General features: G+C 38.2%; 1 protein-coding gene across 2 annotated transcripts in view; it reads right to left on the reverse strand.

Annotated features, from left to right (window-relative positions):
• The window catches only part of SH3BGRL2 (SH3 domain binding glutamate rich protein like 2), a 287,777-nt gene extending 267,662 nt beyond the window's left edge, over window positions 1-20,115 (reverse strand). For both annotated transcript variants that reach the window (XR_010336701.1, XM_064360901.1), the window contains exons 1-2: window positions 19,851-20,115; window positions 18,714-18,967 (exon numbers count right to left, since the gene is read on the reverse strand). Coding sequence is in view for 1 of the 2 variants with exons in the window: in XM_064360901.1 (XP_064216971.1) it covers window positions 18,714-18,759 (46 nt within the window). In the remaining variant the exon portion in view is untranslated. The remainder of the gene's footprint in view (window positions 1-18,713; window positions 18,968-19,850) is intronic.
• Between the last annotated feature and the right edge of the window lie 4,617 nt (window positions 20,116-24,732).

The raw sequence follows: 24,732 nt of genomic DNA on the forward strand, positions 1-24,732 counted from the left end.
TTCTCAAGACAAAATTTGTAAAAGTATAGTACCACATCCTAGAATCATAAGTCAAAGATCTTCTTATTCAATCCATTCATTGATCTAGAAAGAACTATTACCAAATTATCCTGACAACATCCAATACTACATTACCAAATCTCTATACTTTATTTCCTCATCTTTTCACTGGAAGTTAGACTCCCAAGTTCTTCAAATAACCAGATTTTAGTTGCCCCTAGTCCTTAAATTAAAATGAATTATATTTTTATTTCACTGTACAATTAAAGGAGTTTATATACCTCATTTTTAAGGAACACTACTGCCAAAGTATAATATTCTGGAATCTGCTGTAATTTTAGGAACATTGGATTTGGAAAATAATTTGGGTGTGAAGATGTAATTACTTGGGAAGCCTGGAAAGCTGGAGGCAGACCTACTATCAGGGACATTTAGACACTGACGGTCTTTACTGTCTGTGGTTATAAACTTCCTGGTGGACTTTCTCAGGGAGCAGAGGCCAGGGAAATACTTGTTAGTTAGGCCATATTGGTCCTGCCTCAGAGAGGTTTCTTTTTCCTTGGCTAATTAAGACATTTAATCTATTCTTAATGTGGTGTAGTGTGTTCTTTATATTTATTTCTCATTTCATTATAGAACACCAGAAATAACTGATTCTACTTCCTAGTGTCAGTGACAGAATTAATTCATTTACAGGATTTAGCATAGCAACTAATATCATGCCCTCAATAAATAACTACTGATTTTTTTTAAAATTGAGTTTTAAAACTAAAATGTAATTTTAACTAAAGAACAAAAATGCTTCTAAGAAGCATAAGATCTTTGGAAATAAAGTAAAGGGCCATTCATTAAAAAGAGACAAACCTATACCAAGTATACTAGCAACAAAAGCACCTACAAATTTAAGATTTTAGTTTTCTGTTAAAAAATAGAATATAACGGAATGACTTAGTTCAAAAATCAGGCTCCCTTCTATGGATAAGGTAGGCACTAACAGCACTGACCTTTATTAATATGAGAAAAGGAAATTAGTGAATAAAAGCAGAAAAGTGAGACACACTGAAGTTTCCATGAATTGCTTATGATTGCTCACATGCCAGACTCTGGAATATTTCCCAGATTTCATCTCTAGTTTCCCTCGACCCAGTTGACTGTAATTAATAAAACTCTAAGGCACCTGCAAGAAGCTCCCAGTATTGTTTTAGAGAATCTCCTCTGTAGGCTAGTGGCAGAGAATGCTAGTTATCAAGGCTTACTTCCATAAAGGAAGTAATGTTGTCAGTAGGATTAGTCTCAAATGGTCACTGTGCCGTCTTTCAGCTGGATTTTTCTCAACTTGGAAACTAGGTTGGGCAGTTTTGAAAGTGTATTAACTCGTTCAAAAACAAACCTAAAGAAGGTAGTGACATTTTCCAAAGTAGCTGACCAGCATCACAACCTTGCTTCAGTAATGAAGAATTCAGATGTGTAGCAAAAGAATATTAAAATGTGAGAGTAGTTATTTTACAATGTTTACTGTAAAATGTCTATCAATCTTATATTATGTCTAATGTTAAAGACAATACATCAAGATTATTTATTTCTCAAAATGTAAATAGAGTAGGAATCAGAAAGAGTAGATTTATCAGGAATATGTTTTATATTTGTCATGCCTTTATTCCCTGGGAAAAATATAAAACTGTGCAGCTAAAGTGTCTACTTGACTGCTTGATGATGATTAACATTTAAGAATTTGCTCTGGGGGAAATAAGGTGGAAATTTAAGTAGTGGTGCAATTTGCTGTTACTGCTGTTTTTCGCTATTTCCAAATAACAACACAAGTGAAAGATAGTGGGGAACCTGCATGGACTATGTAATATTCAGTCCAATCCTCTTCTTCTCATTGATTCTGTAGATACATGCTGGTTTAACTGCATAGATGGCTTTGTTTTTAAGCTGTTAGTCTTTAAAGAAACTTTAAAGCTTCTTTATTTAGCAAATATTCTTATAGTCTTTGGATGCAAAGTGTCTACATGTACATATAGACACAGAGATATATTTTATATTCATCAAACAGAATATCAATTCAGTCCAAGTTGCAGGGTCACGTCCTCTAAGAAAACATTGACTCTCCTCATTGCTGATAATATACATCCCTCCTCCCTTGATGGATTATACCATCTAATTCTTTTACTTTTGAACCCCGGCAAAAGTCTACTATCCTGTGAGATGAATCTAATTAAATTTTAGGGCATATTCAAGTGCTAGAAATAAACAAAAGTAAGACAAGAGCTCACATATAATAACAATAGCAATCCCCACAGCAGTCATTTAAATTAATGCTTGTAATCAAGCAACATAAACATCATAATGCAAAAGCAGAAATAAAATCAACATTCCACCTGATAAAACAGAGGGTGAGGGAGAGTGCTGGTAATATTGACAAAGATACTTTTACTTTACCCGTGTAAACATCTGACTGCCTTGTTCTCCCTAGGCTTGCTTTTCATTCTTTGGCATGACAGTTCTGATTCTTCAGCCTCCCCATGAAGAAAAGAAAACTTCTCTTGAAGCTGAATTAAATTCATCAGCAAATGAAATTATATTCATTTGATAAAATGCTAAATGGAAAAGGCAGGTTTATTTTAAGCCGTCAACAGGCTGTTTTAGTTAATCATGCACAGTGCAGAAGACAGGAGTTTGGTTGCTAAGAAAATGGTTGGCATGTTTCCATGAGATCCATGTGACGTGGAATGCATCTGTTCATTTCAATAGCGAAATCGAAAAAATAAAATAAACAGTGCAGGGTATATTTGGTGAGTCACTGTGGAACACAGGGCCAAAATAACTTCCGTGTTGGCAGTGTATTCTATACAACCTTATTATTGTCACGTTAGCCTTTTCTTAAAATTCAAAAAATTTTATTTTAATAGTGATGTTTTGTTAGAAAAGTGGTATATATTCATTGTAAATAAATCAGAAAATACAAAATAAGAAAATTAAAATCTGCTGTAACATACCCATACAAATACCACTATCTATATTGGTATGTGCATAGCAGAAGATTAATATTTATTTGCTAAATGAATTAATATATATTTTATTTATAAATATGAGATCATACTATAATACATTTATAATCTTTTTAAATTAAAAGACATCATAAACATTTTTTGCATTATTAAATATTCTTCTTTAGCATAATTGTAATAGCTTCATTATTATGGAACAAATAAGTCATCTGGAAGTCCTGCAAAATTTCTTCAGTAGCCAGGAACTGAATGCAAGCATCTTCCCAGTAAGACTGATACTGTGGTGCTGATATGATGAAATCTGAACATGTTCAATATTTTTTGCTGGGATGTCATACATATTCTCTGATTACTGAGTTAGTAAATGGAATCTCAGTTGTCTTGATTGTGTGTAATTCCATCATTTCTACCACCAGAAAGAGACCATCACTGCTTAGATAGATAACTTGCCATTCACATCCAGGTGTACTAATGTGAGAGAGAATGGCCAAAGATAGCAACGTGCTTGGCACACTCTTGCACGCCATCATGGTCCTCGGAGTGAAGTAAGAATGGTCATCGACTTCCACAACATCTTCAAGGTTGCTGCTGCAAACAGAGAGGCCAGTCAAACAGAAGAGTATTAAATCACAGTGTGGAAGAATATATTGATTGAATATATTGAATGAAGCTCTTAATTACATAATCAAAAAGGCTGAGAAGTTCAAAACACACAAAAAAAGGGGAAATAGAGAAACGTAGTTGGTATCTCCTAAGAAAATCCACAGTCTTCACTAAGGACAAGGTGGAAAATAATAAAATTTAAGGTCAAAGCAAAGACAGAGGGCAAACAGAAGATTGTTGAATGTTCAATAAAACCATTAGTTAGCTGAACAAGAACCAGCCTGCTGAGAAGAAGCATCTGAATATCAGAAGAAAAGCTGGAGAAGTCTGCAAGATCATCATCACAAGCAGTTAACAAGGAGCTGAAGACATATCAAGAGAAATGGCTTACCAGGGGCAGAGCTCCTCTGTCACCAGGTGCTTCTCTGAAGCCACTATTAAAGCGGGTGACCATGCTGACCAGAAAGAATGCACATTTCACAGACTTGCTGCAAAGTTTAAATATGTGACTAAGTCAGTTAAGTGGCAGTTTAAATCATATTTAAACATAAATTAAGCTGTAGATAAATAGATCAAAAGATGTGTAACAGCTCAAACAAAATAGAAGTTTATTTCTTGCTCACTTCACAGTTGAAGGCAGGTGTTTCCTGGTTGGTGGACGGTTCTCTTCACATAGCAGCTCAGGGACACAAAGTCATTTTGCATCTCTTTGTTAGACTTCATATTCATCATTCGCCTCCAGTCAGTGAAAGAAAATGAGGGCTTGGAGGTGGCACACCTACCTCTTTAAAACTTTGTCCCAGAAATGGTATTCATTACTAGAACTCGGCCATGTGATCTAACTGCAGGAAACTGGGATATGCAGTCCAATTGTGTACCCAAGAACAGAACATGGTTTGGTAAAGAGGGGAGGAAACAGCAACCAGCATCTGAGGTTGCTTAAATTTAGTCGTATTATGAATCCTTTAGTACACTCTGGCGGTGCTGTAAATAAGCAAAAATTAAAATCCAGCACCCAGATTCCCATTGCCACCAACATCACGTAATTTTTTAAAGGTATATACAATTTGTGTGTCAATAAATAAAGACCCATTTTAAATTGATACCATAAAAAACAAGTGGAATTTTTGGGTCAAATGTACGTACAGAAATCTATGGCTCTTCATTAAGTAGTATCTAACTGACATTGAGAAATTGTTCAATTCACATTCTTACCTGCAGTAGGTGAGAGTAGCTGCCTTCTATGCTATCATCCACATCATTGTTATCACTGCATACAGCATTCACATTTTAAAGTTTTTTAAGAGGCACATTATGGTATGGTAATTGAGACCACAGACTCTAGAGCCATACTGCCTGGTTCTGAATTCCACCTTGTCCTTGTTCTTACTGAGACCTTTCTGTGTCTCACTTTTCTTATCAACGAAATAGGGTAATAATAATACCTATTTCATCAGGTACTATTCATCTTTGTGAGGATTAAATGAGTTAATACGTAAAATGTCTTGAATAGCACCTGATGCATAATGTCGTATGTTTTGCTGTTGTCATTTTTAATCTGTCATATGTGTTAAGAGCATCTGATGCATAAGTCTCATGTTTTTGCTGTTATCAGTTTTAATCTGTCTTATATGTTACAAACATTTTCTTCTCCATATCGCTTGTCTTTCAGCTTTATTTATAAAGCATTACTTTCCATACAGACTTCAAAATGTTTTTATGCAGTAAATAATATCTAGACTTCCCTTTATAGCTTTTGTACTTCCAATTGTATCTTATAAAGGACTATCTCTCTGTCTTTTTTTAAAGTCATTCATGTCACATATATGTTTTTAAAATTTTTTTCCTACTGTCTTAGTCTGTTGGTATTGCCATAAAGGAATATGTAAGTCTGAGTAATTTATAACAAAAAGAGGTTTATTTGACTCATGGTTCTGCAGGCTGTACAAGAAGCAGGCACCAGCATCTCCTTCTGGTCAGGGCCTCAAGGAGCTTCTGCTCACGGTGAAAGACAGACATCACATGGCAAGTGAGAGGAGGGGGCGAGAAAGGTACCAGGTTCTTTTTAACAATCAATTCTTGTGTGAACTGGTAGAGCAAGAACTCACTGCCACTAAGATGGCATCAAGCCATTCATGAGGGATCTGCTCCCACGAGCTTAACACCTCCCACTAGGCCCCACATCCAACATTAGGGATCAAATTTCAACATTAGATTTGGAGGGGATAAATATCCACACTATATCGCTTGTTTTCAGTTATAACTGAGAGCACAGGTTTTGGTGATTGTTTTGTAAAAACCGTATCATTATTTTTCCTTAAAGTTTCTAAATTATGGGTTTGTTTTAAAACACCTTTGCCTCCCAATTACAGTTTAATTAATTTACTAACAATTGACATAAGTAGAAATATAACATTCTTTCTAAATTGTTTGTTAATTATCCCATCATCGTTCATTATTCTATGCTCTGATTAAAAGGGCTCGTTGAAGGTTGGTACCTCCCTCACTCATCAGAGGTTGACTTGACTGAAGCCACACTCCTTGTTTTGTTTTAGAGTCAGTTAAGAGATAGGTCTATATGTACAGGCAACTCTCAACTACCAGCCCATAGATAACCCACTTTGGAGATCAATGAAATAAAAAACCAGACTGAAAAAAATCATCTCAGCCTGGGCTCTTCACATTGCTTTCTACTGGGCTCTGCTCAGAAATGCCAGCTAACTTTAACTTTACATATGTCAGCTCGGAAGAATCATTTTTTAAAGGTATATATATGTTTTACAGAGCTAATTACAAGTAAGTTTTGAAATTTCTGCCATCTAGCTATCTGTGCATTATGCTCTTCAATGATTACAAGTAATGGAAAGCTGAATGTTGTTTTTGAAAAAATGAAAACCACATGTCATTCCCGGAATCAGACACTGCTATGATTTTATAGAATAGAAATCAGAAGACAGAAGGAACTCAAGGAAATTTAGCAGAAGCAAGTCACCCAAAGTAGATATAGATTTTTGACTTTGAAATGTAGATTTAGTCAATCAACAGCTCATAAAACTTTTTCTATAAGACCCTTCCTTGTCATGGGGGGCTCAAGTATTCATGAGTATTCTGTGAAAAAGGAGTTCAAAGAATCTCAGATGTCATCACAGCTTTTTTTTTTTTAATACAAAAAAATCTTTACAGAGGTATGTACGGACCTTGGACTTTGAAACCTAGTCTAGGTTTGGCACACGGGCTCACGCCTATAATTCAGGCACTTTGAGAGGCCGAGGTGGGTAGATCACTTGAGGCCAGGAGTTTGAGGCCAGCCTGGACAACATGGCAAAATCCCTGTCTCTACTAAAAATACAAAAATTAGCCTGGCATGGTGGTGTGCCTGTAATTCCAGCTACTCAGGAACCTGAGGCATGAGAATTGCTTGAACCCGGAAGGGGGAGGTTTGCAGTGAGCCAAGACCATGCCACTGCACTATAGCCTGGGCGACAGAGCAAGGCTATGACTCAGTTATGATCTTCATCAATGCTTCTCAAAGTATCTAAGGTGAAGAACCAGGTTTTTTTTCCCATATGAAAGAGAATATTTCTGTAAAATATAATGTAAATTGCTGGAAAGAGGAAATGAAAATATAAACTAATATAAATAGAAGCCTATTTGTTTATTATTAGATTTAGCAAACACAAAATTACTATGTCAAATTGCTATAATAGTTTGTAAATCTAACTTTCTTTTTTTTTTTTTTTTGAGACGGGGTTTTCGCTCTTGTTACCCAGGCTGGAGTGCAATGGTGCGATCTTGGCTCACCTCAACCTCCGCCTCCTGGGTTCAGGCAATTCTCCTGCCTCAGCCTCCTGAATAGCTGGGATTACAGGCAGGCACGCGCCACCATGCCCAGCTAATTTTTTGTATTTTTACTAGAGACGGGGTTTCACCATGTTGACCGGGATGGTCTCGATCTCTTGACCTCATGATCCACCCACCTCGGCCTCCCAAAGTGCTGGGATTACAGGCGTGAGCCACCGCACCCGGCCCCTAACTTAATTTCTGCTTTTATTTCCTTGTCAACCTAGTAACAGTTAGCAGGCTGTTACGGGTCCATGTATCACACTCTGAGCAGCACTGCTCTATGCCATTTCTGGCCCCAAATCAATGCATTTTTCAAAGCTAAAAGCTCCTATGACATTAGAGAATGGTGAAGAGAGAACCAATTTAACTGTTGTATATGTAACTAGAACAAATGTTACAACTTTCTTATTCCTATGATCTGATTAGAGAGAGAGTTTCCAAAACACATCTTTTGACCTGATATTTAGTTCTGAATTGATAAAATTATGATACATTTGGAATCTCTTACTTTGTAAGTAATGTCTAAATCATAAAAGTGCTGCTTGAACAGCATATTCCCTTTTCTAATTGTAATTTATTCAATATTTGTTTTTATGCCTAATAATTATTTTTTAAAAAAATAAATGCCCATGAGTTTAGTGCCACGTGGGATGGTACATAACATGAAGCTTTACATTCTGGTTTTACTCCAAGTAAGAATTCTCCAGATTCCCTTTGTTCTTTGGTTTCCTAAATGAGGTGCTCTTGGCCTCTTAGGCACTGGCTCAGCCTTTCTGTTCAACACAGAAAAAACTCCTTGGACCCAAATAAAAACATTCATGGAGATAATTTTACTGACTTCCTTTCCTCCACCCTTACTCCTGCCCTTAAGTTTTCAGCATCTTGGGTTTTGCTTTTGATATGTGCCCTTCATGTGATTAGACTGGGGAGGGTACTAATAACCACAGTTATGGTATCAAACTGTAGGGAAATCCATTTCTCGACTCTCCTTGAAGAATGTGGATTTAATCTCCCAGATTAAAAAAAGCTTCCATTGTTATATAGTTTATTTTATGGTATGATAACTCCATTTTACTGTTTAGACTTCAAATAGAAATTTTCTTCAGCAGTATTGCTTCATGTAACAAAATACTGGCCTTTAGAATATCTTTAAACATTTGTATAGTTGGAAAAAAATTAAACCGATTATTCACCTTAGGGTATAGTTCTTTCAACCACCTTTGAGTAAAGCATGTTTAGAAAAAGTCAGTTTATGGTTAATATAGTAGGTAAAAGAATTAAGAAAAATTTTAATGTCAAGTTTTCAGTAAAATGTCATTGCACACTGTTAATTTTATCACAATCAATCCTAGTTCATTGACCTTACTGACAGCTTTATCTTAGCATTAACCTAGTAGCTGACCTTGTTTTTTGTTAATTGCCATCCTCTTTCACTCCTTAAATTTGTTATATTATTATTTTAAAAAGAAAAATCTGCTAATGTAAAGGTTCACATTTACCAAATAGATATAACTCTGAAAGCATTTGTATGGTAATCGAAATATATACTATGCATGGTTATACATATTAATTGACAACAACTATAAACAGATAATTTCTAAGCCCTATCCAAGATAAGTTTTAATCACTCACCAGAAGAATAAATCCCATTAATAATTTTAAGGGTCTCTCTTGGTCTGCTTCAGAGAAAAGGTTGTACAGCTGGAAGAAACAAACTATTTGAATATCCAGAAACAAGGCTCGCCCCGGGGAAGGGAAGAGAGGATGAAAAGACCATGGTGGAGTCAACCACACATACCTGGAGCTATTAATTAGTAAAACTTGGCTCCAATGTCAAACATGTTATGGCCTAAAATACTTCAGGCAAATGACAGACTTTATGTCCAGCCCCAAGACATCCTCCTGTTGTCCAGGACCTGTTCTACCACCTCCATTAGGCATCCCATCCCTTAAAGCCTCTGTCCTCTTCTGGGACCTTATTCTTTCAATATATTGGACACATGGTTGCATAGAAATCAAGCCTAGGGAGCGTCACCATATTCTTTTATCCTGTTCATGAAAAAGTGGGAAGACTTCTAAAGCATTTCTAAACCAATCCACACATCTCCAATACCTGGAATTTCAGAAATGAAAACCTACTTCTCACATTCATTTCACTAATTATCAAAATCTCTTGTGTTAGAGATAAAAACCAAGGCACGTATAGCTGTCTCTGAAATTTAGTGTTTTGATTAAATGCTACCAAAAACCATTGCTGGAGTATATATTTTCAATTAGAATAACTGCCTGCCCTAAGATCTGGATTAAAATGAAATAGAATAAGTATTTACACATAGATTGTTTGTTGAAGTATTTTAAAGTAAATTACGGACCACAGAACACGTTTCCTTTAAAAAGTCAAGCTTTGTGAAACAGGATTACACTCAGGATGTTCTCTTGCTCATTTCCTGTTCATTCTTAACCCACGGCTTTCCAGCTCCCATCCCTACTATCACCTTGAAGGCTCCTGACAAGGCCCTTTATAACTTAGATGCTAAATCCAGTGTCGAGATCCCAGCACAGGTTCTGATATATACTTTTAAAGTATTAGTGCTCTTTTCTGTAACTTTAGGCACAGTCAAATATGTCTCAATCCTATTTTTCCCTTGCCACATACTCTGAATATTTTAATTATAATTTTGAGAAACCTTGATTCAGGTATAAGACAGAAGAGTCTGGAAAAGTAATTAAGTGGAATACACCATGCTCACTGTTCAGCAAATGAATCTCAACCCCCATGTAATGACCAAAGGAAAAAAAAATCCATTTATTTCATTAAATCCCCAAGCTATTCTGAAAGTGCTCAGGCTGACAACCCAAATATATAAAGCACCTGAAGATAATGACTAATATATGCCCCTGGAAAAAACATAGCTAGTATAGATGCTCTTATGGGCAAATTAGGTTCCACATTTTACTAGCAAAATTTGTAAAACAGAGTCTACTAATTGTTAACAAGAAGATTCTTTTCTGTATTAAATGTATAATATTTTCCCATACATATTAGTTTTAACTTCAAATCCTCTAGACCAAATAAAAGAATTAGAAATAGGTCATATGTTCATAGAGGCATTTCTAGGTAGGCAATGGTTATGTTATAATACATACCGTTCTGAAGCTGTCTGACTTTTAATTGAATACAAACAGGAAATGCACGCTTTCCACTCAACACATTTGAGTGCTTTCCCTCACATAGAATGGAATTTTAGGCGTGCTTTTATTTTCATTCAAATGGGTAATATATATGTGCATGAGATGTGGGAAATGCCACTAGTAATAACTGAAAATTTAACTTGAGAAAAGCTTCAATTGCAAGGAAATAAGAACAGATTCAGAGTGGTTTTGGGAAGCTGCCAAATCATGAGTAGAAACATGTTAAAAAAATCCTTCTCCTGTTTTTTCTGACACTCAGAATTTTGAAATCTCCTTTGATTATCTTTGAAGCAGCCCCGCCATTCTCAGAAAAAGCTGCAAGGAGCAGAAAAGATAGCTGTCTGAGTGAAAGTCATTCTTTAGGAAGGAAAGAGATTCAGGTTCTGATTCAACTAACATTTAGGGTGTTCCTGATAAGTTTGAGACACCATGTTTAATGATTTCTCAAATAGTAATATGTTATTGTGTACTATTGTGTACTTGTATTCAAATAATCCAGCTCAGGGAGGGAATAAAGAGAAAATGTGCAAGTGCATATACATTTATCTTTTTCTTTTGCATTATGTGTATATATGATATGGGCAGTAGGCAGAGAAATACTGAGTAGAAAAGGGTGTTTTCCCAGCAAAGGCCCCATTCTCAAGCCTGGAAACCCATGGCACTAAGTGAGAACAGGTTTTTGTGCCCAAATGTCTTTTGTCTGGCTGTGCCCCTCTATTCTATACTCATATAAACCCTAAACTCCTGTCTCCATGAGAAGACAAACAGAAGAGCAGCAGAGAAGGAGAGAGAAGAAAAGTAGCATCTGAACATCTAGAGGAGTTCAGCTGGGGAAGGTTGGAGAGCAGATGGGCCACAGGACAGCCAAATTTCAGGGGAAGATCATCTTCTCACTCGGTCCCCTTTCCAGCCCACCATCCATCCTACTGAGCCACCTCCACCACTCACTAATAAAACCCCTGCATTCATCATCCTTCAAGTCCATGTGTGACCTCATTCTTCCTCATTCCACCATAATTACCCTTTCCAGTTTTCATCCTGGGTGTTTCTGGTTAGGAATATATCTCATTGAAATATTCACACCTCTACCTACAGACAAGGAAAAGGCTTGGAGCACCTCCATTCATTGTGCCAACAGGACCTGAATGATTTTACAGATCCCCAAGGAGAAGTGGAAGAGCCCTGGACTTGGATTGATGAGTCCTGCTTTCTACTCTGCTGCTAGAGTGAGATCCTAGAAGTCAATAAATGCATCTGAGTCTCCAGGTTCTCTTTCTTAAAATGTAGACATGATAATCTACTGCAAGGAGCTGTTATGAGGACTAAGGGTTCATGCTTCATGACATAAAGGCTTCATGACAATGAAGCTCTTTTAGAGAAAAGACCTCTGTAGATTCAACAATTGTGATAAGATTTTTACAGACACCTATTTTGGGCTCAGTTTTCATCATTACCATTAAATGCTTTGGATAGAAAAAGAAAAATGAATCAGCAAGAACCAGGCATCAAGAGGGTACTGAACTATTTAACACTTAAGTTGTTTGTGGATGGCAAAGCTAAAGGAGCGCTGTAACACGCCTTCTGGGACTTCGGGAGTCACAGGCACCCATCCCTAGACACTACTGTGGGGCTACAGCCCAAAAGCACTTGCTCTGCTCCTGTACCTACCATCTGCGTGCTCCCGCTCCGGTTAAGGGGTTTGAGCATGCGCATGGCGGCCGAACAGACAAGCCGCACCCCTGTTGCACGTTCTGTGGGGTCGGGGGGGGAGGTCAGGAAACTCTCCAATTTCATATGTATTTATATACAGATATGTATATATGTACGTATATATTCATTTAACAATTCCAGTGATTCACTTATTGTTTTAATAATGAGTAAACACTACTGTGGAGTTTATACTGGAATAGGCTTAGTAAAATGTGGTAAAGTCCACTCTCCCTTGGCTAATCTCAGTTCCTAATTACTTCTCATATTGTGAGCATCTCTCTGTGTACACGGTGACCCGGGTGTTTAAAGAAAAGTATTTTTTTCATATAACATGACCCTTAAACATCAGCCAAATTTCCTTCATATTCTCTACTGCAGAATTAGTAATTTATTGTAATGCTGGAATCAAAACTGGTTGTGTTCAGTAGCCTGGCCTTTAACTAAGAGGGGTTTTTTCCTAACATTTTGAGTTTAGAGCCTAATTGTGATAAAAAAAAAATTTCATCACTGAATTTCTATTAGTTGAATTCTCACAAAAACCTTGTGAGATTTAAGAGGTCTGCTAACAGTTAATAATCACGTTACTCCATCTGTGGCAGTAGCCTTCCCCTTTCTTCAGGGAACTGTGTCATCCAGACTCCAGCCTCCTGGTTCAGGTAAGGACTGGTCATTGTGGCTTCCTGCTCCCCAGTCATAAGGAAGGTGGTGTGACTCCAGATGACCCGGTGAGAGTGACCTTTTAACCTGGTCCCTGTGACTGGTCCAGGGAAACATATATGAGACTAGGTCCCTCAGTGTCCTCTCCTAGAATTTTTTCTGCTTAAATTGACAAGAAAGAGTTTTTCTTAACATATCTGATGAAGTTCTGTGAATATGTTATCTTCAAGCGTCAGCATGCCATGTCCCCACCTGGTAAAGACATCGGCATATATAAAACCAACACTCAGAGAGGAACAGAGATGTGAAAAGGTCCTGTCAACATCCTGCGTGTAGTCAGCCTGGAGGCCAGATCCTGCCCTGTTCCTGCCCAAGACTTATCTTGTTTTGTTTTTCATTCTTTATTTCAGAATCCTAATTATTGCCCCTTTGGCCTTAAGCTAGTTTTCTCCATGGATGATTCAATATTGCCTCTGCTTCACTGGAGAGAAGAGCATAGTCTGTAGGTAAAATAACTTGCTCCATTCCCAAAGCTAGTAAATGACAGAACCAGTCAGCTACTAGAACCAGACTCATGTGAGGTACAACATCAAAGTTTACAAGGCTGAGATTCCCCGGTTATTAGTGGTTTTGTAGAATGGGACAAATTTTATTTATTTATTTTACATGAGAGAAACTCCTTTTCCATTTAGGCACTGGCAGAAAGTCATCTTAGAGGAGATCTTTTTCTGGGAAATGTCAGTAAAGTGAGGCCACTTCTGTTATGTAAATGACAACAATAAACACTATTTCTGGGGGAACATAAGACAGAAACTTTGGGACTCCACAAGGGCTTAATTTTGTAGACTCTTGTGAACCCATTTACAAAAGGCTAATGCTTTCTGAAAGGAAAAAATCGAGGCCCAATACTTGCTCCCAGAGATTCAAATCTAGGAAAACTTGGGGTGGATTGGAATGACCCTGGCCAAAATCCTAGTCAGGAAAGAACAACAGGGCCTTTATGTTGCCGAACAACAAGCAATTTCAGCTCTTCCAGATGTGACTCATTAGATGTATTCACTCAACTCTTTCTCACTGAGATGAAGGGACAACTCAGGACCAGCTCTAAGCAGTGCAGATCAGCACCTAAAGGGAGGGTCATTTGTGACTGACACACTTGTCTCCCTTAGGATCTTAAATGCCACACACTGAAATCATTTTTCCTGGGATCTTCCATGTTTAGGGAGCTGCCCAAACACCTGGGTCAGTATAGGAAACCTAATGACAACAATAGACAGTTAGAGTCCTTCCCTGTGTCAGGCCCTATGATAAGAGCTTAACATTAATGTTTGCCACAACCATATCTATGGTATTATCCCTTTCATCCCCATCATTCTCACTCTCTTAACTGTGCTCTATGTTTTTCATAGCATGTACCAGTGCTAAAATTGTATATTTACTTTTTTTGTTTTTTTTTTACCTGACTCAAACTAAAATGTGAACTCTATGAAGAAAGAACTCTGTGTTGTTAACTGCTCATAGGCAGGTTGTTGGCAGATAGTGAGTTTCAGTGAAAATCCATTGAATGAATGTCAGTATTATGTGATTTCATCATGAAATCTTTATGGGACAAGTTTTTGATGGGTTAAGTAAATTGTACAAGATAACATTGCTGGCAAGTAACAGAATCAAGACCTGAATTCAAGTGTGTATGACTCCAAAGCCTTCACTCTGAGCCACCAAGTTATTCTGACTCCCAATAAACAGAAGTGGTGGCTGGGGTACCCAGAGTGTTTAGTAATGGCAGGAAACAATGAGAGAGGAAGATTAACTTTGCTCATGTTGGGGAGATAATATATTTTCTCCTCATTGCTCATAAATTTGTATTTGGGACAGACTCCTGTAACAAAAGACAGATTAACAAGAGAAAAATAAGCAAATTTACTAATGCACGCAGTGCACATCATGTGAGAGAAATCCCAATGAATAGTAACTCCAAGCAGTGGCTTAGAACTCTGGCTTATACAGCATCTTCAACAAAGAATGATAAAATTAAGAGAGAAATGCTAGAATGAAAGAAAGCAGTTTGGGGCTTCTGAAGGCCAGAAACTGTGGGAGGTAAATATGTAAGAAGAAACTAATGAAGTAAGGTTTGATTTCAGATTTCTCTGGCACTGTTTCTAGGCTGTTAAGAGTTGTCTCCTGTAAGGGAGACTAGCCATACTGTTTTTAGGCGGAAAAGGAGAAGATAGAGAGAGCTCTTTCTCCATTGCTATTTCATAGTTACCTTTAGTTCAAGAATAATTTTTATATCCATGAGGCATATTTGGGGGTGACATTTTCTGGTTTCCTTCACCTACTTCACACCTCTGCCCAAGGATTGGTCTTGCCACCAATATCTAGTAAAGCATAGGCTTTGACGTTAAATCTGAGTTCCATACCTGAGTCTCCCGACCAAGGTGAACTTAAGACCACCTAACTTCTCAGAATCTCTTTCTTCATCTGCTGTCTCGTAAGGGTTGTAACAAGATTTAAACATAAGAACGATGGCAATGAATTTAGAACAGTTGCTGATTCAATAAATTACAAATAGATAGTAGCAGTGATCCCAAAGAGTTGTAACACAGGGAAATGGCCCAGCTCTTTTCTGCCTCCAGCCTGCATTTTGCTGGGTTCCAGCCAGTATTGTTGGCTGCTCATTTGCTAATTGATCAACTACATTATCCACTTATATTAGATCCTTTTTAAACACTCTTCCTGTTTCCTGACAGTGCCCCTAGTTATGCAAGAAGATCCCAAATGCGAATACTTGAAAGGGCCTTGCTTACAATGAATATAATTCAGTCACAACTGCCCAGTGGAAGAACTATTCCTTGTATGAGGGAGTGCCAGCCTTCTGCTCTGCAAACCAAAAAAAGTTTTAATATGTACTTTCAAATGTCTATGGAAAACATTTGGGGCTTGAACTATTTGGAGTTATTTACTCAGAGCTATCACAAGGAGCCAGGAGAAGCACATAGTCTTCTGACAATTAGGTGGGGAGACATTTACTACTGTTCCTACATACAGTAACTGAAGAAGTGACCATTCATGTGTCTATTTTCCTTGCTATGTATCTGCTCTATTTTCAATAATGAGGACCTCTTCTTTACATCAAGAAATATTACCTAATATTATCCCTCCCCAAAAGCAGTAGTCTATTGACTGAGGAAATGCATTATGAAAAATTGCTATAGTGAATTAACTAAGAATGGAAATTTTATGAATCACATTAACAGCTATGCAGATTTGGAAAATGGTAGTGCATTTCTGCATGAAACATTTTAGCTATCCAGTAAACAGTCATCCAGGAAGCTAAGGATCCCTTGCATTAACATCCTGGCGCCACAGAGACCTACATCTTGCAGGCTGGGAACCAATATCCAAAGGTATTTAACTGAGAGTTTGAAGAAGAAAGCACCACAAAGTTATGTTGAACATTAGCTTTCTGAGTGGTCTATAATTCTACTAATGACTGCCGAATTTAAAAATTAAAATAATGATAGGTTCACTGTAAATAGAATTTTGTTTTTGAAACAGGAAAAACATGAATTTCTAGTTGCTTTGGAGTCTAATATTTAACTACGGTAGACTGATCTAAGTCTTGGCAGCATACGAGACATAATTTGAAACCATGAAGGTATAAACCCAGGGGAACAATGTGTATAATGCTTGAATTATGTTCAGACTGATCAGGGGGATGGCCAGGGGGATTTCTTTATTAAAATTATTGAACAGGAAAGTGCCTTCAACCACAATATAAAAGCCAATTTGCAATTACTGTTCTACTTTTCCTCTACTTTCCATTTTTATTTTAGTGCACAGTTTGTGGCCAAACCAGCTTTTGCATCTCTTGGACTTATATTTTTATAGAGAAAGATTTACTTTAGTTTTCATTTTAATGCTACCATGGAACAAATTGCTCTAAACTTTAAAAAATCTGCTTCCTGGCCTCTTTGCTTCCTTTTTGTCATTAAATGATTAGGAAGATAACATTGTTGAGATCTTAAAGATTCTGAGGATGAAACATATATTTATGCTACATTAGGGAAGTAAAGCATTTCTTGAATGAGTATTTTAAAAGTGGAGTCAAATAAAATTTATTTATTTTAATCTCTTTGGGTTGATTTAGCTCTGGGCTATCCAAAAATGAATTTCTTTATATGTGAAAGTGTCAGCTGTTTAAAATAAAATTATGACTTTGAAAATTACTTACTACAAATCCTAGAATACAGTGGCACTCAAAAATGATTACTTTTCATGGGCTTGGGGATAAAAATGCGACTGTCTGTTCATTTAGTATTTTTTTCTTTACTTCAAGACTTTTGTTTTAGAATTAAAAGTTAAGTAAGTTCTAGAGAAAAAGTTTCGCAAATGAACATGAAGCAAAACAGTGTATGAAAGTACTTTGTGGGGCCGGGCATGGTGGCTTATGCCTGTTATTCCAGCACTTTGGGAGGTTGAGGCAGGTGGATTACGTGAGGTCAGGAGTTCTAGACCAGCCTGCTCAACATGGTGAAACCCTGTCTCTACTAAAAATACAAAAATTAGCTGGGCATGGTGGTGGGTGCCTGTAATTCCAGCTACTCAAGAAGGCTGAGGCAGGAGAATCGCTTGAACCTCGGGTGCGGAGGTTGCAGTGAGCCGAGATCGTGCCATTGCACTCCAGCCTGAGTGACAAGAGCGAAACACTGTTTAAAAAAAAAAAAAAGTACTTTGTAAATTAAAAGGTAATATTGAGCCCATACCCATCAGTATTTTAATGAAAGCCTACATCACAAATAGGTGTTGAGATTCATTTATTCCTTCATTTATTCATTCAACAAGCATTTGTTGAATAATAGGAATTCTGCTGTGTTCTTAAGATTCAACTCTACACAAGGCAATAGAGAAGCCATAAATTTTAGGCTCTGGAGCCTGCATTTGAATCCTAGCTTTGTCTCTTATTTATTGTGTGACTTTGGGAAAATTATGTGACCTTTCCATGCCTTGATTTTGTCTTCAGTGAAATGAAGATATTAATGACTTTTAACTCATAGAGATGTTTTGGAATGGTGGTTTATAACCTACCTTGGATATGTGTTAGAATTACCCAGAGAGATTTTTTAAAATACCAATACATTATTTAGCTGCTACAGTTCTGGTGAAGTGGTAAGAGACTTGGACTCTGACAGCCGACTGATAGTGTCATCATGAGGACACCCAGGTATGGTTTTTCCTGATTCTTTCAAGAGGAGCCCACTATAGGCTTGCAGGTGGAGTTTTGACCAATCATAACTTTCTCTATATTATCCTAAAAGAATATGAAAGGGCCATAATCTTAAATCAGGATACATCCTATAAAGAGGAGCCAAAGAACCTGGTTTGTTTGTTATCCTGCCATGAATGATAGCTTGATTCAAGTAGACATTGAAACTATTTCATTGGATATTCCACCAGAGGAGAAACTTACCAAGGATTCAGTGACAATTCCTGTGAAAGATTTATGTCATCAAATTCAGATTGGCACCACGGCAAATATCACCAATGCTGATTCAAAACCCATATTTGGCACCAAGAAGCTTTCTCAGGTCCTTTCTGACACAGAAATTGCATACAACATATCAAGTTCTCTGGACGATGCTACTGATGTCTGACGGATAGAAGTAGAGTGTGAGGAAATTACGTACGCAAACTCACCTGTGCAACCCCCTTGAATCACAAGTTCAGAAGCAAAACATCCCATGAATTCTAAGCCGAAATCATTGCAGCTGGGGGAGAAAATGGCTCCATCCTAAGCTCTGAATGATCCCTCAGTAGTGAGTCATTCTCTAACACAAAATCACCAGAGTTGCTGAGAACTCTGTGAATGTCTTCCTCTGTTCATGGCTATATGATGAGGCATTGAATTCGTTTCCTATGGTTGCTGAAACAAATTGCCACAAACCTAGTGGCTTAAAACAAAATAAATATATTATTTTAGACTTCTAGAAGTCAGAATTTAGAAAAATAGGTCTTACGGGGCTAAAATCAAAGTATTGGCATGGCCACATTCCTTTTAGAAGCTCTAGGGGAAAATCCACTTCTTTGCCTTTTAAAACTTTACAGTCTGCCCACATTCCCTGGCTTGTGGCTCCTTTACATCTTCCAAGAAGCAATAACATCATAACCTGTGCTTCTACGGTCATGTATCTTTGGATGACTCTCCTGCCTCCCTCTATCCCTTATAAGAGCTCCTGTAATTGCACTGGGACCACCTTAGGGATCCAGAATAATCTCCCCATTAAAAATTCTAAATTATATCTGCAAAGTCCCTTTTGCCACACAGGTTAACATATTCCCAAGCTCTAGGGATTAGGATGTGGACACCAGCGACATGGGGCAGAACACAGAATTACAGAGGTCAAGGCAGAGTTTAACCTTCAATGCTGAAGGAAGAGTAGGGTGAGTGACTTGAACTTCTCCCTCCCCCTCTTTTGCCATGTGTTGAGTTTGGTATATTTAGAATGCATAGCAGATAAAAGAATTGTTAGTCTGTAAATGCCATGAGACATACAGCTTGATGATTTATAGAAAAAAAATTCTCTTAGCCTTTATAGGATTGAATAGTTCTTAGCTTTTATCACTGAGAAGCAGGTTAAATTCCTCTTCCTTCAGGTTCCTATAGAAGTACACTTCACCCTAGAAACAAAGTGCAGTATGTAGGTTATAACCTACACAGGCCTTCTCTTATTCCTCTGCTTACTCCTGCAGACACTGATTGAAGAAAGGGTTCCCCAACACCTATTTGGTCTGAAATACAGCTGAACCCAAACTGCATTTGAAAATAATCCTTACCTGAGAGTAGGCATTTCCTTGCCTGTGCCTGCCAGCGACGCAGGATATTTTCTCGACCCCATCACTGGTCTTGCGACAAGAGTGGCTCATTTGCTCAGCCTGCCCGCTCAACCCCTCTCGGGAGGGAGCATGCAAGCAAAGGAGTGTGGAACCAGAGTGAGTGAGTGCAGAACTGGCCAGTAGCCTAGCAGGAGCAAACTCCCTTCACTTCGGTTCACCCGGGCTCCACCCCTAGCAGGAGGGAGCATGGGAGCGAACAAGTGCAGGAACCAGCTGACTTCTTCCGTGCTGGCAGGAGCGAAGTCCACTGGCAGGAGCAAACTCTGTGCAGGCCCCCTTGACCCCAAGGCCGGTGAGTTACAATGCTCTCTTAGCTCTGCCGCCTGCTGATAGCAGTGTGTTATCAGCTCAGTGGGCCTTTTGCTTTGTCACATGTGGTGGCTGCCCTCTGCTAGCAATGGCAAAGGGTCAGTGTGACAGCCTTTTTGGGTACCTGTACATGGTGCATCCCAAATTCTTGTCCACTGCTCAAAAAGAATGAGGTCACATGGAAAAATTGAAGGATAGTGAATGTGGAGAATTTTATTGAGTGATGAAAGTGGCTCTCAGGGAGAGGGGAGCTGGGAGGGGGATGGGAAGGGCAGGTCGCTCTCCTCTGAAGCCAAGCTGCCTGTCTGCCTTTCTTTTCCAAAGTCAAGTTGCCTCAACCAGCCACTGTCTCTGAAGTTAAGTTGCCTCACCTGGACGTCCAGCCACTTCTCCCCTCTGCTGGCTGAGTCCGGGGTCCTTATAGACACAGGAGGGTGGGGGGCAGGGCAGGCCATAGGTAGTTGCGGAAAAGGCAACATTTGATTGGTAAAAAGACATTATTCAGAAAGAACCAATCAGTAGAGAGCAGGCACACAGGGATGGAAATTCTTACTGTGGGCTGTGGTGACTTTTCAGGCTTTTCAGCTCAAAGGTGGGGTTTTGCCAGGGACCTGCCCCTGTCTGCCTGGAGTTTCTCTGCCTCTGTCACAATTACCAGCATTGGGGAAGTAGGCAAAACAAATGGCAAAGATTTTCCAACCCTTCCATGACTTTTAAATCTGCTGTTTGGATATTCTTAATAAAAAAGTACTGATTTATTTTAATTGTTTTGAGCCTTCCTTATGAGTGAATAATTATACCGTGGATTGTCTTTTGAGCCAGGTAAATACTGCCCTGAAATAGTCTATTTTCAAATACCAGGCTTTAAATAGTTTTGTTTTGCTTTTTAAATGAATCTTTCTCTGCTGAGCCGTAGAGGTCAGGACAGAATAGCTATCTGAACCAGCTATTCTGAATAGCTTCAGAACTAATGTGTTTTTCTAACGTCTTTAGGGAAGCAGTGTATTTTATTCCTTGCATGTGGTAGGTTATTGTGCACTGTGAAGGCCTGGAGTACAATTCCGGATTCTCACAGTGCACAATAATATTTGCACATGGGAATTCATGGTATGTGGGGCACAAAACAGCCAAAGAACTTGGCAGATACCATCCAACTTGTGAAATAAAGAGAAAAATCAATGTAAAAAAAAGTCCAGCCTACCTGTCGCCTATTTGCTTTCTCCCATCCTCCAACATATGATTGATCCTGATCCTGATTGATTCTTACTCTGTAACATTGGGAAGCACCTTCCAGCTCTCAACAGCCTGTGAATCTGTGTACATGACCCTCCTCCTCCTAGGTCTAGGAAAACAACTCTTGACATTCACATCATTTCTTCTTTGAGATTCTGAGTTGACCTTGAAAAGTCCAGAACATGGGCCGTCCTCTCCCAGAGCCACCCTGGGCGTCTGTTCTTGGCTGGATAATTCCTTGTCAGTCCCAACCTCCAGAGGAAGCCTTTCAATCCATCCCTGAGCTTGAACCATACTCTGGCTTCCCACATCCAGGATCCTGGCCAAATTTATTGAAGGCATCTAGAGTTTTTTTTTCCTTGGAACTCAAGTTGCTTGTTTTTCTTGTTGAAGTTTAGTGTTTGGTTTCTTCTCCATTCTCAGAAACAACATCATCCTCTTCTGGTTGAAAAATCCCTAATTTGACTTAAAATAATGTGTACATTAAAAGATAATAATAATGGAAGCCAATGAAACAAAAAATGTGTTTGTGCTATCCAACCTTTTTTCTTAGAAACCTAGCTGGGACTATGATTTTCTTAGCAAATTCCTAAGCCCAGAGAAGTTAAGCATGTGCACAACAGCACAAAGCCAGGGGCCTAGCCCAGCAAGATAGAGGGAGTGTTTTATGGGAGAGTATTTCAATGAATGACTGGAGCCTTGATGTCTGGCTCCACGGGGTGCAACTACCCCACTAGCTAATGTATCTGAGTGAAAGAAGGAAGGCTGGATCCAGGCCTCTGTGTGATGCTCATTGTGCTGTTATTCAGCAGTTACTGAGGAGTACCTACCTGTTTACTCAGGATGTGTAGCCTCCTGGGTGACAGAACCTCCAGGGCTTTGCCAAACCACAGCTGCAGAAAGGGCAGTGCTTGGAGAGTTGACAGCATTTTAAAAAATTTTTAATAGATGCCTATATCTAATACCAAGCATTAAATAAGACAGAAATATCAGCCAATAAGATTTATAAAGTATATTTTTTAGTCATGATTTTTAAAAGGGTTTTTAAGATAACAAGGACTGCTTGGCTAAAATCTTAGGGCAAAGTGCATTGCTGGCCAGCTGGTAATGGCTGAAGAAAGACCAGAGTATAAGTAGGTATAGCAAATTAATAGCTGGAGTGGGCCTTTAAAAACTTAAAGGACTGCTATTAAAGCTACTCAACTTCAACTTGAACTTACCTTTAATTCTTGACATAACTTTATGAAATACTTATATTTTTGTTCTAATTATTCCTTCTTTTCCTTTTTTCCTCTTCTCTCCATGAGGTAATCAGTTCAATTCTTTGACCAAAATTTATATTTTGAAGTATTGTATGTAAATAATGAATTAAAAGAAACCCTTAAAATCCAGACAATGCAGTGACCTACCTTTAAGGAAATCACTGCATATAATTTTGAAATAAAATGCAGGTTCTTCAGGGTAACTGACACCATCATTGAATGATATCTTTGTAACAAGTAAATAAAATACCATCTTGTTAAAGAAAATTCATCTCTATCGATATAATTTTCCCAATTTAAAGGCTCAAGTTGATATTAGGGTAGAAAATTGGAACAAAAGAAAAACATTTCTGTAATGTTTGGATTCTAACCACCCGGAAGAAAACTAGATTCAAAACAATGATTTCCAGGGAAACAAAATTAATTCAAAGTTCTCAAGAAAAACTATTTAATTGTTGTTCTGCGAGAAAGCCATTATTACATCTATAAATAAAACGATATTTTTATTGGAAGTCCGTTATAAATAACTTTAAAAAACTGATTTTACCAAAGAGAAAGATAAAAATATTGAAAAGGGTTGGGTGTGGTGGCTCATGCTGGTAATCCCAGCACATTGGGAGGCCGAGGTGGGCGAATCACTTGAGGTCAGGAATTTGAGACCAGCCTGGCCAACACTGCAAAACTCAGTCTCTACTGCAAGTACAGAAAGAATAAACCAGGTGTTGTGGCACATACCTGTAATCCCAGCTACTCGGGAGGCTGAGGCAGAAGAACTGGTTGAACCCAGCAGTGAGCTGAGATTGCACCACTGCGCTCTAACCTGGGCGCCAGAGTCTCAGAAAAATTTTTTTGATAAGATAGTTATAAGAAATAATCACACATCAGATGATGGAATTCTTGTCCTGGTTTTAAGTTGAGCTTCACATTCACTAACCTCTCTGTTCAGCTGCTGTTTTATGCCACTCTATTCCCAACTTGATTGTGTTTTCATTTAGAGTGAATGATACTGTCTGATATTTTAGCACCAAACAGGACTTTCTATCTATTCCTCTGTAGATAAAGTATTCTAAGTGCAGACCACTAAAAGTTTTTGTGCGTACATATATTGGGAGTATGCATTCAGATAATTTTGTTAAAATTGTTTCTATTGATTCAAGAGTTGTGTGGGGAAAGGGGAAGAAAAATCACGTAAGCATTTAAATAATTCTCAAGGATTTCAAAAGAGAAATCATGAGGTTCCTTAACTGCTGTGATGGAATTCTGTGTGCATGAAAAAAGTCAGGAAAAATACTGGTTAGATGTGGTACCATATCAAAAGTACTACACTAAATAGTGTAAATATGGTTTACACTATTACAAAGTTCAAAAAACAATCATGCTTTATGTTCCTTATTTTCTTCAAAGAGACTTTTCTCGATTATATTATCATCAATATATAAACATTCACATTTCCATTTTATAAGGTTTGATAAGTTGCCTTGTGTCAAACATATTTTTCTGGCTTCCAGATAACTAGTGCAAGGCCAGCATGCCTTTTACGTGGCCTCAGCCACAGGTGATTGCAATTCTTGAGGTCAGACCTTGGGCCTCAGACTGCACAGTGCCAAGTGGTTATAATAAGTCCTCAACCCAGACTGTGCTCCTCTGTCCCATCTACAGCTTCCTTCAAAATCCTTCCATCACACTTTCACTTCTCACAAACTCAGGGATTTTATTGGAAACACATCAAACAAACCATGTAAAGGCTGAATCATCAGTGGTTCTAAAAGTAGGTAGGGAAAACAGCTGGGACTCTTTAATGGCATAAAAAGCCCTGCCTCTTCCGTGCTGGAGCCTCTTCTTCAAGCTAGGTCATGGTGGATGGAGAGCTCGCTGCCTATCTGGGTCATGTTGCCTAGAATTAAGATGTAATTACTATCCTGGCAGACTACCCCTTACCAGAGATAAACAGGTAGGTGCAGTTGGCACTAATTGTCCCTTTTTCTGACTCACAAATAACCTGGCACCTTCCCCACCTT

Source organism: Aotus nancymaae, unplaced genomic scaffold (genome assembly GCF_030222135.1).
Source record: "Aotus nancymaae isolate 86718 unplaced genomic scaffold, 86718_ANA_hifiasm-v0.15.2.pri h1tg000040l, whole genome shotgun sequence".
Lineage (NCBI taxonomy): Eukaryota > Metazoa > Chordata > Mammalia > Primates > Aotidae > Aotus > Aotus nancymaae.